General features: G+C 44.6%; 2 protein-coding genes across 4 annotated transcripts in view; both read right to left on the bottom strand.

Moving 5' to 3' along the window:
• Window positions 1–7: 7 nt before the first annotated feature.
• Window positions 8–9,591, bottom strand: Esam (endothelial cell adhesion molecule). The gene is made up of 7 exons (XM_076846226.1): window positions 9,368–9,591; window positions 5,709–5,896; window positions 4,298–4,499; window positions 3,961–4,116; window positions 1,447–1,569; window positions 1,039–1,165; window positions 8–802 (listed from the first exon to the last, which is right to left on the bottom strand). Exons 1-7 carry the CDS (start codon window positions 9,435–9,437, stop codon window positions 487–489), a joined length of 1,182 nt encoding a protein of 393 aa, XP_076702341.1. The 5' UTR covers window positions 9,438–9,591; the 3' UTR covers window positions 8–486.
• Window positions 9,592–13,032: 3,441 nt separating this feature from the next.
• The window catches only part of Msantd2 (Myb/SANT DNA binding domain containing 2), a 35,014-nt gene continuing 29,543 nt past the window's right edge, over window positions 13,033–18,503 (bottom strand). For all 3 annotated transcript variants that reach the window (XM_076846219.1, XM_076846221.1, XM_076846220.1), the window contains one exon: window positions 13,033–15,159. In XM_076846219.1, the coding sequence (XP_076702334.1) occupies window positions 14,307–15,159 (853 nt within the window). In that variant the 3' untranslated portion in view covers window positions 13,033–14,306. The remainder of the gene's footprint in view (window positions 15,160–18,503) is intronic.

The raw sequence follows: 18,503 nt of genomic DNA, 5'->3' as shown, positions 1-18,503 counted from the left end.
TTGCAAGTTAGTTTTTAAAATGTCTTTCATATTCCCTGCCCCAACAAATCCAACCAAGACAGCACAACAGTTTGTATCAATGCAGGGAGCTGGAGTGGCAGCAAGGGATGGCAGTTAGATAGGGGTGGGTTACAAATCATCAGGCTGCAGCCTCTTTGACTGGCAGTCTCCTCCTCCAGGGCCCTTGGAGGGTAGCCAATCTCAGCAGCATTCAGCTTGCTTCATAGGAAGAAGTGGGGGAGGGGTAAAGTTTCCCCTCAATCCCATCCTAGGTTCACTTCCTCTTTTATTTATTTATTTATTTTTTTATTTTGATCTTCTGGACATTTGGATCTTCCTGAGACCCAGTTTTGCTATAGTAAAGAGGTAGGAGCAGAGGACTGGAGGTCTGGAGTGTGGCTATCTTCCCAAGACTCAGGCCTCTGTCAGTACTAAGGGTAACTCTTATAGGAAAGGAGACACCAGATTGTTTACCCTTGAGTGCCATCACACCAGAGACCCAGCCTGATTCTGCATAGGCACTACTATGGGCACAGGACCCATGTGATTCATGGTAGAGGAAGAAACCCCACCAGGGATAATGGATACTGGCTGAGGGTGGGCCCCATTTGTTCTGGGTAGTCTTGGTGAAGATAGGGCCTGGCTGGAGAGACTAGGTGTAGGGGTCATTGCACCAGGCCTGGGAGAGGCATGGGATGATCGGAGGGCTCGTGCTGAGGTAACAGACGAAAGAGTCCCATTTTTAGAGATTGTGTCTGAGCTCTTGGGCCAGGGCAGAGTCCGGGGAGCAGTGGCATCCTCCCTAGTCATCAAAGAAGTAAAAATACATTAGAAGCAGAAAGGAAAAAAAAAAAAAAAGAAGGTTTCTATATGTTTTGTCTTTTTATCTCCACAAATGCAGACTTCAACTCTCTTTTCCTTCTCCCATAAAATCTGCCCCTAGGAAAGATGATCTGCCACCCTTCTATACTATGAGACTCAAACTCTGTGAGGGAAGTTAGAAGAGCCTCCATCCCTGCAAAGATCAGGGACACTTACTTGATATCATTGGCCAGCTCCTCTGGGGCCTTGCCCCTGCGTTGGTACAAGAGGACCAGCCCAGCAAGCAGCATCAGTCCAACCAGGCTGCCCACAACTGCTCCAGCAACCACAGCAGCCCTGGGTCCTGGAAAAGCCTTGGTGTCAGAAAGGAACACTCATCTGTCCCCTACCCTTCAATTCTACTACCCCACTGCCACCAGATACATTCTTTTTTCCTGTTAAAAAGAGAAGGCACTGTCAAGCAGAAAATGGCCAGTCACTGCACAAACATTTGTAGGAAACTTTGACCAGGGCAAGCTCCCTGTCCTGTTACAATGAAAAGCCTCAGCTAACAGGCTTTCTCCCATTTGCAAACCCACCCCCACCACTGACCACTCTTCTTAACCACACTTACCCCTCACTGACCTGTGCTCACTTCCAGAGTAACATTGCACGTGGCACTGCCCAAAAGATTGTGGGCTTTGCAGATATAGACTCCAGACATGGAAGTGGAAAGGTTGGTAAGGCTTAAAGACCCACGGATGTCATCTGTAGATACAATTTTGCCATCAGTTCAGTGACTTTTTTTTTTTTTTCCCATGTGAAAAAGAAACAAAAAGTCCTGCCCTTTCTCTAGTATGTCCTCTTTGACTCTCTGGGACTCTTATCTGTTCCCTGATGGAAGGGAAAAGTGTGACAGCTCCCAGTTACAGACCAGCTAGTTCAATATCCCTCTCCATTTCTGCTCCTCAGTACCCCCAACTGTTATCTGAAAGGAAGTGATATATAGAAAAACCCTAAACACCATTTTTACTTTTATTTCTGAAAAGCAATGTGATGACAGAAAAAGAAGGCTAGGAACTAGAATACCCAAGATCCAGAATAGGCCATGTGACCTTAAGCAAGTTACTTTAAATCCCCATGTCCCCATTTCTTCATCTGTAAAATTGGGATAATATGATCTAGCTGGTGATGTTGAAATGATTACAATGGGCTAATTATTTTAATAACTAATATTTATTGACTATTTATTCTATGCCAAAAACCACTCTAAGTTTTTTACATGTACTAACTTACCAAAATTTCACAACAAATTTGTGAGGTAAACCCTATTTAAAAAAAATTTTTTTTTGGTTGTAGTTGGACACAATACCTTTGTTTTAATTATTTCTTTTTATGCGGTGCTGAGGATTGAACCCAGTGCCTCACACTCTACAGTGGTAGAGCTAGGCAAGTGCTCTACCACTGAGCCACAACCACAGCCCCAAGGTAAGTATTATTTTAAAAAAGAAAAGGACCAGGTGCAGTGGCAAATGTCTGTAATCCTAGTGGCTCCAGGGGCTGAGGGAGGAGGACTGCAAGTTCAAAGCCAGCCTCAATAATTTAGTGAGGCCTTCAGCAATTTAGAAAGACCCTGTCTCTAAATAAAATATTGAAAAAGGGCTGGGGAGGGCTGGGGTTGTGGCTTAGTGGTAGGGCGCTGGCCTTGCACGCGTGTTTGATCCTCAGCACTACATAAAAATAAATAAATAAATAAATGTGTCTATCTACAACTTAAAAAATATTTTCAAAAAATGGGGTGGTAGGCTGGGGATGTGGCTCTGGGTTCAATCTCTGTTTTTTGCATGAAAATAGTCAAGTGAGACTGGAGCTATAACTCTGTGATAGAGTGCATGCTTGGCATATGTAAGATGCTGGTTAATGACCAGCATAAAAAACAAAACCAAAAACACCACACACACAAACAAAAAGCTCAAATAAAAAGTAGAAAGAGCCAGCCTTAGACACTAAGTATGATTCTGTCTGAAAATAAAAAAATAAGGGATTCTGGTTTGGGGTTGTAGCTCAGTAAAAGAGCACTTGCTTAACACCTGTAAGGTACTAGGTTCCATCCTCAGCACTACATAAAAATTAGTAAATAAGTAAGTAAGTAAATAAATAAATAGTGTCCATCTATATCTAAAATAATAATAATAATAAAATAAGAGCTGAGGACATAACTTAGTGGTAGAATGATCTTGAGTTTGATCCCTAGTCCAAAAAGAAAAGTGTGTGTAGAGGGGTATGAAAATCTATATATCTGCCACCCAAATTTAACAGTTGCTAATATTTTACCATACTTATTTCATTTCTCTTTCTCTAAGAAATTTTAAACACTTAAGTATGCACCTTCAAAAAAATAAGAACACTGTCCCACATAATCACAATACTATTGCAATTAATAATAACTTAAGCAATTAATAATAATTCTCTAAAACCATCTAATACTTCATATAAAAAAATGTTGCAATTGTCCGTAAAAGATTTTTTTACAGGGCTTGGGTGTGGCTCAGTGGTAGAGTGCTTGCCTAGCATGTGCGAGGCCCTGGGTTTGATCCTCAGCACCACATAAAAATAAACAAATAAAAGCCTAATGTTTGATATGTTCAAATCAGGGCTACTAATATCCAGTTTTACAAGTGAAGAAATAAAGGCACAGAGTCACAAAGTTAGAAATCAGAGCTAGAACCTGAAGGCAGATAATCTACCTCCAGAGCTTCCTTAGTAACAGTACACAGCACATGAAAGCACTGGCAACTGGTAGGGTTTTTTTTTTTTTTTTTTTTTTTGTACTGGGAATTGAAACCAGGGGCACTTAACCACTGACCCTTTTTGGTATTTTATTTAGAGACAGGGTCTCCTGACTTGCTTAGGGTTTTGCTAAATTGCTGAGGCCGCCTTTGAAATTTTGATCTTCCTACTGGGATTATGGTTCACTACCTAGCCACTCCCCACCATCTGCAGCTGTCTTTCTCACCTCCTCTTCTCTTCTTCCCCCTCTCCTCTTCCCTCTGCCCAGTCCTTTGCAGTATTGCCTCCTCTTTTCGCCCCAGTCCCCAGGGCACCTCTCATCTTTTCCCTTCCTGAGTTACAGTCTCAGTTGTTAAGAAATTCCCTCACCTAAAGCTGGTGCAAAGAAAATCTGAGGAGATGGGGGCAGCCGCTCCCACTGATATTCAGCTGCAGGCTTACTCCTTGGGGACTGGCAGCTCAGGGTCACGTTGTTCCCCACATGGGGCACACCCAGGAGGCGGCAGGATGGAGGAGCTGGAGGAACTGGGGAAGGAGACACAGGTTAAAGCCCACACCCAAGGGAGCCATGGATCCTCCCCACCCCCATACCCTTCTGTCACTCCATTGGCCCCACCCCCAAACCTTATACTCAGCCACTTGGGAGAAAGACCTCCTCACCTCCCTGTGGTGGGGAGGGATCTGGAAGTGTGTGCTTCTCACTCACCTAGCACTTTGAGCTCTAAGGTTTTGCTGCTGTGGCCCCTGCTTTTGCCTTGGCTGTCTTGCACATTCACAGAACAGCGGTAGGAACCAGAGTCTTTCTCCTGGAGGCCCTCCAGCCGCAGGGACACATTCCGGGAGGGCATGGAGTAGACCAGGGATGCTCTAGGTTTGCTTGACAAGACCCCATTGATGTAGGCCAATACCTAGGGGAGTTCACTTCCCGTTATTATTCCATGATGCATGTGCCCATGGGTCAGCCAGTCCCCCCCCCCCAAACTGGCCTTCTTCACATGCTGCTCCCCCACACTCATCCTTCTGACCTGTACCAGCTCCTATCCACCATCTCCCCAGCCACCCTCTCACTGCACCAGGTTCCTTCACCAGAACAGACCTTATTCCCCATTGCATTGTCTCTTTATTTCCCATTTGGAGTGCTTTAGAAAGGTGGCTGAATGAGAGAAGGGAGTGGATAATGTAATGGGGAATTTGTAAAAGGAAACTTAGACTGCAGAGTAGATACAGGTTTTGTAGGGCCTGAAACTTATACAGTTGGAGGAAGGCATCTTTAAGAAAAAGATTTTGTTTGTTTGTTTGTTTTTTAGTGCCAGGGATTGAACTCAGAGGGGCTTAACCACTGAGCCACATCTCTAGCCATTTTAATTTTTTATTTTCAGACAGGATCTCACTAAGTTAATGAAGGCCTCCATAAATTGCTGAAGCTGATTTGGAACTTGCAATCCCACTGCCTCATCCTCCAGAGCTGCTGGGATTACAGGCATATGCCACAAACCCCAGGCTAAAATTATCTTTAACAAAACAAAACAAGATCAAATGATTTCTTTAAACATATTTTTTTTCCAGGACTTTGAAAGCTCTCCCTGTAAGTAGGGGCCTTGAAAACTGTTTCATTAGCTTTTGGGTAAACCTGCCTCTGAGTGGAAGTCTTGCATTAAGAAGGAGGAAAAAAGGGAGAATGTGGGAGGAGACTGCCTTTTGCCTCTCCAGGTATAAAGGAGAGTGGGATAGATGGTAATTATTGGGGAAGAGAAGTGGCCTGTATTCGACAGTTTCCGAAATATACAGAATGGGAAAACAGAAACATGGTCAACTTTTAAATGTTTGCTACTTCCCATAAGCTTTCCCCTTTTCTCAATCTCCACTCCCCTGCGCCACCACTACCGTAACAAAGTAAAATGTCTCTGCTATTACAGTGTTCGGGTACCAGATTTCTAGGGGAAATTGAGGGAAATGGAAGTCTTTGGGGACATCTTTAAGATGGGGGAAAAAACACTGAAACTAAGGCACACATGCTTTTCCCTAAAACTCTTTCCTCAGCTTTCATTCCCCTGCCACTCCTCCACCTCCCCAGATCTTCCCTACATCCACAGTTGGGTACAGCTTGCTCCCCTCACCTGGTTTAAATCCTTCCCGTCTTGTTCCAAGAACCACATCACAACTGGCACTTCCCATGGTTGGACGGCAAACGCCTCGCCTTGTATAGTGTACCAAGCTGGGAGCACCACTTCTGTTCCCTCTGCCACCTGCAACTTGGAGAGGCCGGTGGGCACGTGTAGCTCCAGCTGGGCTCTCGAGACGGACACTGGAGACAGAATGAGGAGGAGTGAGCGCTCTGGATTGGCTCCCTGCTCAGACCCCCGACCCGGCACTGGCACTGCAGGTAGGGAGGCTAAGCGAATCTGAACAGACTTCACTATGCCTCAAGGGGAAGCCTTGAGGAGTACTCAGGGACCTGTAACCCAGTGTCCTGCGTCTCCTCATAGTCCATGGATTTGTTGTAGGGATGGGAACATATTCCTATGTATTTATTAGTATCCAGAGGCACAGATTCTGAGCACCAAGAAGAAGGATCAAGAATATAGCAGGATTGGGGCAGGTCTATTTTTGATTTACACCCTACGTTGAACAGCTGCTCTCCAAATTTCCTTGGGCGAGAGATAGGAAAAGTGACTACGCTAGTCTGGAACACCAGGTCTCCTCACTCTTCAACCCGATGGGCATAGGGGTTTGGGAGGCCACCGGGTTACCATTAACGCCGCGGTTCCTTCTGAACTTTGGGTGGCCCGAGAGGAGTTCAGCACCCACGCCTGACCCAGTGACTACCCTGCTCCCGGGCCTCCAGCTCAATCCTCCCTAAGAAAATAAGAGAACTGGGTCTTAGAAACCTGTCAAGATCCCATTGGGGATCCGGGTGCTCTGGGCAGGTTCTATTAGGTCTCTAGGAATTACAGGTAGGAAAGGACAGTATTCTGGCAAGCACGGAGATTCCCCCACACGTGCACAGCGTTCAGGGGGTGGACTGGGTGTCTGTTTCACTTAGAGGGATGTGGCTTGCACCATGGCGTAATAGGGACACTTGTTCTTTTGTCCTTCAGAGAGGCAATGAAATAGCCGAATGCTGAGTCCTTTCTGGGGTAAATAATTTTGGTCTAGAACCTGGCTAAACCTGAGGACGCGCGTGGTTCCTGGTCCTGGGCTCTGCTCTTTCCCAGCCACAGCACTCTGCACCGGAGTAGGAGACGCCACCTCCGCGAGGTGAGCTGGCGGCCAATCCGCAGGCAGAGGCGGCAGACAGGCCTAGTTCTGCGCCCTTGTAGAGCTGGTCTGAAATCCTCCAACCGCCCGAGAGCGGATCCCGGCAGGATGCGCGCCACCCCCACAGCTTCCCTGCTGCACGTCTTTACAGAACCCCTCTCAATTCCTTATCCTTCCTAGCACCCCCCTTCCCATTTCCTGGCGGGTCCCTGAAGGCTGGGCAGGAAACTTGTGCCCGGAGATAAGGCAGAAGACAATGAAGGGGGGCGGGTTGGACCGGAGGCTTTGCAGGAGAAAACAACCCCGGCCTCAAGGAGCTTGACACCCCGTGGGGACCTGGCCCGTAGGTGCCCACTCTTCCCGGGCCTTTCTGCAGCACACGCCGAGAGGCCAGAAATGGTTCCTGCCCGGAGACTTGTCTGGGTCCAGGAGGGGTGCAAAGTTCCTTCGCCCCAGGAGCTCCAGAGACCTACTCCCTGTCCGCATTTATAAGTGCATTTTGCAAAAGGTAGAGCGGTGGTTAAAATACACAATGGACACAGAAGGATCAAGACAAATGCTTCCTGTCCTACACCCTCGGTCAGAAACCAGGAGCAGGAGAGTGCCACTGGCTTCTCCTCCGTCCTCTGTCCTGGGTGTCTGCTGCCCTTTTGGTCCTGAGTACGGCTGAGGGGGAAGTGGGGAGTGATTGGGTCCGAGTGAAAGGCATTGGAACAGCCCAAGAAAGGGACCTCTCTGGCCCACTCTGAGACCAGAGTGAGAAAGCAGGCAAACGCCTATAGAGAGTGAAATGGGCCGGCTCCCCAGGGCTACTATTTTTAGTCTCCTTCATTCTCTGAGAAATTCCCCCCATGGGCTTCTCACGCCCCAAGGGCAGCAACGCTGAGCCGAGGAGCCTGTGGAGCCAGAGGACCAAGTTGAGTGGGGGCAGAGGAGCAGAGTAGCGCCTGCCTCATGCCCCAGGGTTCAGAGCCCATTTAACCCTCAAGAGGACAGCAAGAGCTGGGCAACCCGCAGGGCAAAGGGTAGGAGTGTCAAAGCCTTCAGTATCACAAACTGAGGATCAAAACTAGGATAGATGAGCTGCAGGTGGTCGCCCAGTCAGTAAATATGAATTTTCCTCTCATGCTTGGAGACTTCCCAGCAGGAAGGGGGTTAGGGAAATTGACATAGAATGCAGAAAGGAAAGAGGAACTCAGGTTGAAGTTGGGAGGGCAGAGCTGAGAAGCTGTGTCCATTGTGTATTTTAACCCCGGCTCTACCTTTTGCAAAATGCAATTATAAATGCAGGACCAGGAGTAGGTCTCTGGGGCACCAGGGGTGAAGGAAACTCGCACCTCTCCTGGACCCAGACAAGTTTCAGGGCAGGAACTGTTTCTGGCCACTCTAGATCAAGAGGGCAGAAAGCTTACCAGGCTTTGGTATGGCTAGGGTGCTACTCTTAAGACTCATCTGTCTAGGGATCCTGATACTTTATGCCCCAATACCACTGGCTCACACAGCAGGCTAAAAGGGAAGCAGAGACAGAAAGGAGCTAAGAGGTCCCCATCATTGGGGTGCAATTTCACTCTACATCCTTTTAGGCCTTACTTGCCCTGGCATCCTCCTAAAATTAATTAAAGCTGATGTTAACATCCTTGTGATTCTTGGAGGGGGACAGCAAAAAATTCTGAGAAGCAATAAAGTGAAACAACTTATGATGAGCTCAGTTCCTCCTAGGTCCTTTTCTCCAGGTGTAGCACTGAGGCCACTTAGCTCTTGAAGCTATTGCTGCTGGAAGCTTTTAAATCTCAGCACTTTCTAAGAGGTTACCTTCCTCTCTCTGGGAAAACATAGGGTGGTAGACCTGGAGGAGAGTCACAATTCTCCCAGCATTTGAACCCTTCCCCATTTCCTGTGTCCAAATGACCTCATGGACATGCCTCTGGGGCACCTCCCTTGATTTCCAGGGCAGGAAGCCAGAGGGGACAAGAGGGAGGAACTGGGCTGGAGAATTGATGTTAAGTACGTGTGTCAAGCCTGGGGGCCAGGACATTCCCCTATCGATCTTTCCAGTCAGCTGGGTGTACACGGAGGGTGGGGATCAGAGGGGGGACGGGAGTTAAGTCCTTAAGCTCTTTAGTCAGTGTCTCATCTAGCGCCTCAGCTCATCCAGCTCTGCTGGAGTTAGAGAGGAAAGTGGAAGGGGGAATGGTTCCAATAACTCATCCCAGAGATATCCTGGTCTTGTCTGGAGATGCCCTTATCTGGAGATGCCCTTATCATGCCTGGAGATGCTGCCTCCACCCCCCAACACATACACCACACCCCAAACTGGGAGTTGTCCCTGCCTTATGGGGAGAAATCAGCACAAGCCAGTGATGCTCTAGCGTGGGGGTGGGGGACAATGGAAGGGCAAGAGTCTGAAGTTGGGAGTCCTGTCAAACCCAGTTCCTCCTCAGTGCCCAAAGTCCTCCCATGGGTCAGATTCATCCTTTTTGACATCCCAACTCCCCTCTTGGTCCCGAGTTTAACTCACCGAGAGTACTTAGCCCTAGGAACAAAAATCGCAGCAAGGGCGTCGCAGGAGGGCCAGGTAGAAAAACCATGGCCCTCCCTGGCCTGGACCAAGTCAGGGGCGCCAGTTCCAGGATACACCGTAGGACAGGTGCCGAGCTGTGCGACAAGCCGACAAGCCGGAGCGTGCGCAGGAGATAGGCCACTGACACCAAAGGCAGTCAGCCCAAGTCTGCTAGTGAGCCGGTGGTGGGGTGGGGACCAACTGCGACAGGGGGCGGGGCATTTAAGGGGGCGGAGAGGTCCCGGGCGGGGCCCAATAGTAACCCACCGCAGGGGGGCGCTTCTAGTACTCAAACCGCAGGATCACGGGCTCTACCCGGGCTCTACCAGGTCAAGCTTCAGGTTGGAATAGGGTTAAGCCATGGTACCCCGCCAGCCAGTCCTGGGAAGCAAGAAGGAAAGAGGAGAGTCCTGAACTATTATTTTGGGTCAAACTCATCTCCTTTGCCGTTGCAGGGTTTGAAGGGTGACTCCAAAGGGAGTTTGGGGGGACTCTCCTAAATCCAGACGCCACCCATGCCCTGACAATGTAAAAACCCTGGGGCTCCAGGTCGAATAACCCATTTTGAGCTTGGGGGTATCTAATAAAGGACGGGCCTTCTGGAGGAGGAAGGGGGAAGCGCGTTTCCCCCAAAGCTCTAGGACTTAGTGTTTAAGAGGCAGAAAGGTGCTAGCGCTCCGAACCCATACTGCTGCCGGATTCAAACGCTTTCCCGGAGTCAGGGGCAGGCACAGCCATCCCAGCAGGCAGGAAGGGTCAGTGTCACACCCACTTGGCACACTCCCAGTAGCCTGGGGCTGTCGGGGTGGAGGTCCTGGACCGCACAGCAACAAGCCAGCACCTGCAGCTCTACGCAGGCAGGACAGTCTTTGTGTGGGCAGGGAGAGCGGCTCTGAGTTCTCATACACCCCCTAAAACCCTCCAGCCTTGTGCCTCACACCCCGAGCAGAGAAGACTGGTGCAAGGTATCACTAGGAGATGGGCAGGAAACTGAGGCAGCTATGAGTGTTATTCCCAGCTCTTCACTCCTAGAATAAACTGCTTATAGGTCTTAGGCTGACTGGGGGGGAGCAGAGGGCGGCTGCAGGAAGGTAGGAAAAATTCTCCGTTTCTTTATCCCCCCTTGTCTTAGCTGCCTCCCACCCCTGCAATGAACGGCTCAGGCCTGCTTTGATCCTTTAATTCCCAGGACTAGATCTTGTTCGTTGTGAATTTAATTTAACCGCCCCCACCCTACCCCCCACCATTCAGCCAGAAGGCATCCCTGCGCCCTCTGCTGACCGCTTCTTCACATAAGTGTATGCACCTGTTTTTGTTTCTCTGCCCAACCGCCAAAAAAAAAAAAAAAATGAGCTCAGTCATTGAGCAAAAGGGGTCACAGAGGACAGAAAGCGTAACCACGAATTTCTGGCACTGCCCCCTTTTATCTTTTATTCCCAGACAACTCTGGGACTAAAAGGCCTACTGAATTCTCTACTCCACACATTGAGTATAGTCTTGGTGTCCACACTGTGCAAGGTGTTTTTCTATACAATGCCCTATAGACCCTCTCTGGGGCTTCTTCCTTGTGTAACCTGCCTGGCTCCTCTTCAAATACCTGCTGTGCGGTGGCTTTGAGAAACGCCTATGCAAACACTAAACTACTCATGCCATCTCTGGAATCTAACAGTTGGCAGCTCAATGGCTGCAAAGGCAACAGAAATAGCTAACTGAGAGCTTCACAGGGACCTATAAACCGCAGGAAAGGAAAAGAGATGGGGGAGGGGCCCTTGGTTTGGTTTTCCTATCCTATCACACTTAAGAGAGATTTTTCTCAGCTTTAATATACATTGCAAAGCACCTTTTAATTTTTATTTATTTATTTATTTTTAGTTGTTGATGGACACAGCACCTTTACTTTTATTTTTATGTGGTGCTGAGGATTGAACCCAGTGCCTCACATGTGTGAGGTAAGCACTCTTACCACTGAGCCACAACTCCAGCCCACAAAGCACTTCTTGTAAACTCCCTTCCTTTGTTTCCAGACCAGGATTACACCACTCCAAATAAGTAACTCCTTCCAAGAAAGACGATACAAAGTCTTAGTTGTAACCCTGAAATGACAAAGCATCTGATCACACAGGGGTGCTATCAAGTGCTACTTAAGGTATGGATGGCCTCAATATTCACTCCTTAGCTATTCCTTCAAAATTCAGATTTCAAATAACTTGCTATGTAGGAAGCAAAGCAGGAACCAAGGATTAGTGAATGTATCCTTGTGACACAGGAGCAGTCTCTTCAGGACTTTTACCCCAAAGAATTTTCCTGTTTCAACCACTTCTTTCTTCTGACCCTGAGGGAATCAAGTAGTAGAAGGTAGCAGAGCAATTATGTTACTTACTTCAAGTTTTTGCCAAGATGTACTTCAGGGTGGACATGGCATTCTAACCTGGTGTAAAATGAGAATGTTGGCACACATCTGAGCATGATCAGAGAGCTGCTTGCATACACATATGCAAAAGCTAAATCTAGCTTTGTATGTTCCTTCCAAACACACTTTATTTCAGATCTCCAAAGAATTTTGAGTCTTCTATTTGAATATAGTGTCTCCACCCTCCTTGAATCTGTTAATATGGCTTAGCTACCTCCACAGCTTATTTTTTCGAGACAGGGTCTTGCTAAATTGTCCAGGACGGCCTTGAAGACTCTTGCCTCAGTCTCCTGAGTTGCTGGGATCATACAGGCATGTACCATCACTGCCTGCTTTTTTTTTTTTTCAATGCTCAGTTATCTGACAACCTGCTTTCTTCTATTATAGGCTGTTCTGGCCAAAGACACTGGATACTCAGTATTAGCAAGCTATTTTCTTGGCAAGCCTCCATTTCCCAAAGTTTAGCTTTGTCCTCTTCTCCCTACCTCCACCCTAACCCATCTCAAGCCAACTGGTAATAAGTCATACTGGATCTGATCTTTGCCATCTTCTCCATGTTAGACAGTGGTCTAGCAATGCTCTGTTCTCAGTAACGTTAAGTAGGTCTAAAACATCTTCACTACATGTCCCTAAAATATTCTGCCCGGCTGAGTACCTCAGAGCAGTGGCAAGTAGGGTGCAGGAAAAAAAATGCATGAAGTATTAATGTTAGCTTTGGATTTGGTCAGGGGCAAAGTTTTGGGGATGCCATGTGGTGGTTCTGATACTAATGCTTTTTTCTTCAGAGTTTAGTATTGAATACTTGAGATTATTGCTATAAGATGGACTATAAATCCAAGTCCCAAAGAGTGAACTCATGAGAATTTCCTAAGGCTCCTGCCTACACACTCTGCCCAGAGAGAACAGGTGCTACACTCACACATTCTCAGGATATTTATACTCTCCCTGAATTTACACCTATTTTTAGCAGCTTGCATCAGAAAACAGCCAACTCCATAAGCCCAGATGCAAATAACATAAAGCAAAGCCATCCCATTGATTATAAGCTCACTAGTCATTAGGAAAATAAATAAGCACAAAGAAATCAGAATCACAATGAGAAAATCACTATTCAGATTATGGGAAAAGAACATTTTTAACAAAATGCAATTTTATCCTCACTGGTATAGAAAAACACGAAGAATTACATTTCTTACCTGGAGCTGCAGCCCATTAAAGCAAAGCATCTGAGAGATGTTGAGGAATCAAAAATGAATAACCAATCCAATGAGTTCCTATCATGACACCAAAGTGATTCTTGACTACTCTACTAGTAAACTCCTCTTAGCTAAGAGTACTAATCTCTAAGTGGAGTGGTTAATACTGGAAATCTTGAAAAAATGGCAGTCACCTTCATAATAAACTGATACCTTACAATTTCTTCTCCTATGGATCACTTTTTAAGGTTTCTGGGGTTTTGTTTTGTTTTCGATATTTCTACTGGGCCCTCAATTCCCCCCTCTTGTAGACCCAGCAAGAGACATCAATTTATCATTTGCACCCCTTGGGAAGCTTTCTCCTGATTATAAATTTATGTTCCTCAGGTCAGACAGAATATCCTAGTCATTTTTAAAGAAATACAAAATTCGATGTCCAATGACCTTTGGTACTGACAAGAAACAATGACAGTTGGTCAATGGGTGGACACTGAATGAACACTGCCAGTGGATCCTGCTCTGTTTGTTCTGTTCATTATTAGCAGTTAAGCCAGAGCATAGTCCCCACCGCCAGTTGGGCCACAATCTGCTACAAAAAGTGCAACTAGCACGCCAAGAGGCCAGGTATTACTTTAATTTTTTTTTTTTTATAAAAAAAGTTTAAATGGCAACACAACCATAAAGTTGGTACATCACAGAAACAAAGATCTTTGCAGGCAACACTGATTGGAAATAGCAAAACACTTGGCTGGTGAAAAAAATGAAATTCTAAATTATATACAATAGTAGCTAAAGGTGATATTGCAAAACAGTCTTATTTACTGTGACTCAAGATTTAACTTGCCATTATCTATTGCTTATTTATTCAGGGTTGTAAATAATACGTATATAGAGACATAGAGATGTGTAAAAATGAAACATTGTGAAAAAAATACAATTTTTCAATTTCATATGAAACTCAAAGTATAAGTTTTGTCCAATATGGAATGTACCTACATTTGTTTACATTAGGGCTCTAAAATCCATTTAAAAATTTTTTGTTTTAAAAAAAGAAATAACTGACCCACCATGCAAGTTCACTATATATCTTGCTTGCTCAAAATGAGCATTTTTGGTGGGGTCTGTTTTTATCTGCCCAATGTCTACTGTTTCCTCAGAAGTTGTACTGGCCCAATCGTGGAAAGTTCCCATGAAGAGTCTGATGGCAGCATCTGGATGAGGGCAGTCTAGATAACATGGAGTGAGTAGAGAAGAAGGAGGTAAGAGCCCAAATCCTTATGAAGGATGACATTCAGTTGTTAAATTTTAAGGGATATCCAATGGCTTTTTCCAGGCACTCAACTAAAGAGCCAGCGGAAAGAAAATCCCTCTCTACTTCTACAAATTTGATATAGATGGATTTGGGGGAAACTCCAGGATCCACAATACAGTTCTGAGACAAAAACCCATTAATACCAACCCAATCTTTGCTGAAGGTTTTGGTATTTGCTTGGAAATGTAAAAATAAGCATTGCTGTAGAGTCCTGACCTCAGCAATTCCGAGGTAGCAATAGGTAATTCGAGTGGGTTCTATTTCCACCTGTAATGAGGCCTGTGCTGAAAGAGTTTCCAGGTCAACCCGGCCCTCTTTTCCTGGGTCCAGGGAGCGTCGTTCCATGTGGGGTGAAAGGGGCCTCTCAATACATTCTTCATAGCCAATGGCATAAAGGCCTGGGCTTTTAGGAATGCCTCCTGGCAATAAATATTGAACAACATTCCCACCAGTTGGTTTGGAGTGGGCAATGGGTATCCAGTCAATTTCCATGTGCAGCTCTAGGCACCTAGCTTCACTAATAGTAATCTCTAAAAATTTGTAGTAAACATTTTTCCAGTTCATTTTTTGTACTCGGGTCATAATGATTCGTCCCTCAGGCTTCTCAGAGTTGAAATATTCCCGAAGTCGCTTGCCAAGGGGCACCTGGGAGCTGATCTCAGCATAATGGTAACGGATATCCTCTTTCCAACGGGTATTATAACCAATTCCAAAAATGGCCAGTTTATTAGAAAGATGGAGCCTTGAAAAGTCTGTCCAGCTCTGAAATAGTTCCCATTTCAACTGTACTGATTCCAAAATCTGTACAATATTCTGCATGATGTCTCGCTTCCTAGAAAGAGAAATAAAAGTCAAATTCCTCAAGTTTCCAGAACATCACTACCTAATAAATCTTTCTGTGATGACAGAAGTGTTCTATATCTGTGCTGTTCAATATGGTATCTGCTAGAACTTTAAGATGTGGCTAATGCAAATTTAATTAAATCATATTTAATTTAAAATCGCATTCGTATAGACACATGTGATTAGTGACTATGACATTGGATAACTACAGTATTGAAATGTAAGAAAGACTTACCCATCGGAAGTTTCTAGAAATTAATGGTAAAATGCTTTCCATTTACTTTCTAAAGTCTTGTTGTAGCAAAAATTAAATATTAATAAAGACCCTGGGATTTCATAAATCCAAGGATCATGGTTTTTTTTTTTAAGTGACTGTTATAATGCCTATGATGGGCTTCAGATCTAAGTGCCAAAAGGTAAAAGATGCTTTATCCAGAAAAGCATCCAGTGTCCCTCAAAATATTTAACAATTTAATTTCTAACTTAGAAATTCTCCAAGTTCAATAATTTTGGCCCAAATATGTGAACTGTAGGAAAACATACAATTGATTATGACTAACCTGATACAAAAACAAAACATTTTCTGTAATAATTAAAAGAAATGCCTAGTTAACACATTAAAATCTGAGAATTCAGATGGAAAAGGTTCACACTAGGCTTATGTTTTAAAAGAGAAAGATTTAAGATGAACTGATACTATTCTAGAAAACCCTTTATAAAGGGAGGCAAAAATATAGAAAGTATTTCAGTTTTGACATGTATAGTTAACAGAGTAGGATAGAAAATGCCAGTAAATTTTTGTTTCACAGACCACTTAATCATGTAATTTGTTAACTGATACTTCTTGTAGTTACACACGCACACACACATACTCATAAATATAAATTATGAGTTTGTTTCTAATAACTTTGATATTGGAAGACTGATCTGTAAATATTAACTTAGCACCAAACTATTATACTCTACATCACTGACAGATTTAAACGTACAAAAACACTGAACTGCCACATTCACAATCAAACAAAGGCATGAAAAGTGGATTTGCTATCAACTTCTGGGAAGGAGATCATGAAAGAAGACAAAGCCTTAAAACTTTCCTATTAAATTTTCATGCCTTCTAGGGGAAGAGCTTCAAGAACATTCTCGGGAAGCTTCAGATAGCCATTGCCTGTCTCCTTGCTCCCCTGGACTTTCTTCACAAGATGACAAGAACTAATATTCTGTTATCAGCTGCTTCTTGGGCCTAGGACTGTCCTGAACTTACTCTCCACCCTTTCGATTGTCTTGAAAGCTTCTCAAGCATCAGGATGGCCATCTAGATGAAATCATTGCATTCCTGGGACATCTACCTCTTCTCAGGGGACATGAAGGCACTTGACCACTTTTTTAATATTTTTGACTGTGGTGCTTGTGAGGCTAAGATACAGGACTATACTTCTGCATGGGTCAACACTTTAAAGGAAAACTTTCTTTCATAGCTACCACATTTCCTTGTCCTCTTGAAATGATTTATTGATCAAGGCAGACTCCATGAAGGAGTTGGGATGGGGTACCAAGATTTTTTTGTACATTTTGCTCACAGATGTACTTCAATGCCTAACATTCAGTAGGCAAGATATGTGTTGAACAAATGACATTAGGAGATGTTTCATGGATGAAGGATGATGTGTTTTACTATAGGTATTATCAGCTAGTTCAGCTAATCCCACATATACCTACAGAGAACAAAACTCCACTGCCTAATTATAGTTATTTTATTCAGTACTCTCTTAGCCCTACATTATTAATGGTACAGTCACACACTGCAAAGAACAGTTCTGAAGAAACTATTGTGCTGGGAAATAATGGCCCACTTGGAAGCTCTTCAGAACCCCCCAAACACACATTAAGCTGAACCCGGAGAAAGGGTAGCACAGGCTAGAGACAGCCACAGCCTGTCAGTTTCTAGTCCTGCTACCCTGAGCCCAAAGCTGATCTGAGTTCAAGGCTCATATCAGTCTCAAAGTGAGAGAACACCATGAAAATCAGACCCTGTAATTTAAACAGTTCCTGGGAAATATGTTACATTTCCTGCTTTCTGAAGTTACAACCACCAGAAAAGTTCAAGTGGTTTGAGGTTGGTAACACCAATTCTGTGAAGTTTTGAGTTCACAGCCAGTTACATCAACTTCTTCTGGAGAAGACAGGTTTGAAGGAATGAACTCCCAACAGAAGTCTTTAAACTTACTTTTTGCATTATATACTACTATTTCTTCTTCTTCTTCTTTTTTTTTTTTTTTTGGTAGTTGCAAATGGACACAATAACTTTGTTTTATTAACTTATTTTTATTTGGTGCTGAAGATTGAACCCAGTGCCTCACATGTACTAGGCAAGTGCTCTATCACTGAGCTATCCAACCCAAGCCTCATATATTCTTCTTTTTTGAGGACCAGAATAATGGTTACAATTTTGGGAAACACCTCTGATCCCTGAATGCTTATCCTCTTCCCAGACATAAAATCAGATGACACTGGGAATTCTTTTATTTCAAAGACATACTCTTACAAAGAAATGAGTGTCTGCAAAAGGGTGATGGGGGTGATGATGGTGATGGTGGTGATGATGGTTTGTTAAATGCTTGTTATCTAGCAATCCTTTTATCTTGCCTCTTTGCCCTTTTCTCCACTATTCTTAAACATGAAGACCATAATGTGTGAAATCAAATATAGAAGAACAAGTGGGTTCTATAAATGCTTCAATGTTACCGGTGGAAAAATGAATGATGTTTTTTACTTGCCCCCTAAATTTTAACTTTTAACCTATACTCTTCAATAGATTTAATCAGAAACCTACTCAAAGATATTAAGAAAGAACTGTGAGCCAGGTGTGGTGGCATATGCCTCTAATACGAGCAGCTCAGGAGGCTGAGGCAGGAGGATCACAAGTTCAAAGCCAGTGTCAGCAACTTAGCAAGGCCCTAAGCAACTCAGTGAGACCCTGTATCAAAATAAAATATATAAAGGGCTAAGGAGGTGACTCAGAGGTTAAGGGCCCCTGGATTCAATCCCCAGTAAAAAGAAAGAAAGAAGGAAAGGAAGGAAGGAGAAAGCAAGAAAGCAAGCAAAAAAGAAAGATCAAACTGTGAACATAAGAGATGAGGAGCTCGGGACATAGCTCAGTGGTACAGTGCTTGCCTAGCATGTGTGAAGCCCTGGGTTTGATACCCAGGTGGAGAAGGAGGAGAAGAAGAACAACCACCACCACCAAACCAACAACATAACAGATGATGCTAAACTCTCAGGAGAAAGAATAATAATTAGAACCAGTGGTGGACATTGTCCTCAGACTTTTTC

Source organism: Callospermophilus lateralis, chromosome 2, assembly GCF_048772815.1.
Source record: "Callospermophilus lateralis isolate mCalLat2 chromosome 2, mCalLat2.hap1, whole genome shotgun sequence".
In the NCBI taxonomy this organism is placed as follows: Eukaryota; Metazoa; Chordata; class Mammalia; order Rodentia; family Sciuridae; genus Callospermophilus; species Callospermophilus lateralis.
Note: the sequence above shows the minus strand (reverse complement) of the source record. Positions and strands in the feature narration are given on the sequence as shown.

Coding starts and splice junctions, on each gene's coding strand:
- Esam (XM_076846226.1), bottom strand. CDS start 9,437: ATGGTTTTTCTACCTGGCCCTCCTGCGACGCCCTTGCTGCGATTTTTG. Junction 5,897..9,367: donor CCTAGGGCTAAGTACTCTCG/GTGAGTTAAACT, acceptor TTCTGTCTCCAG/TGTCCGTCTCGAGAGCCCAG. Junction 1,166..1,446: donor TACTCTGGAAGTGAGCACAG/GTCAGTGAGGGG, acceptor AGGCTTTTCCAG/GACCCAGGGCTGCTGTGGTT.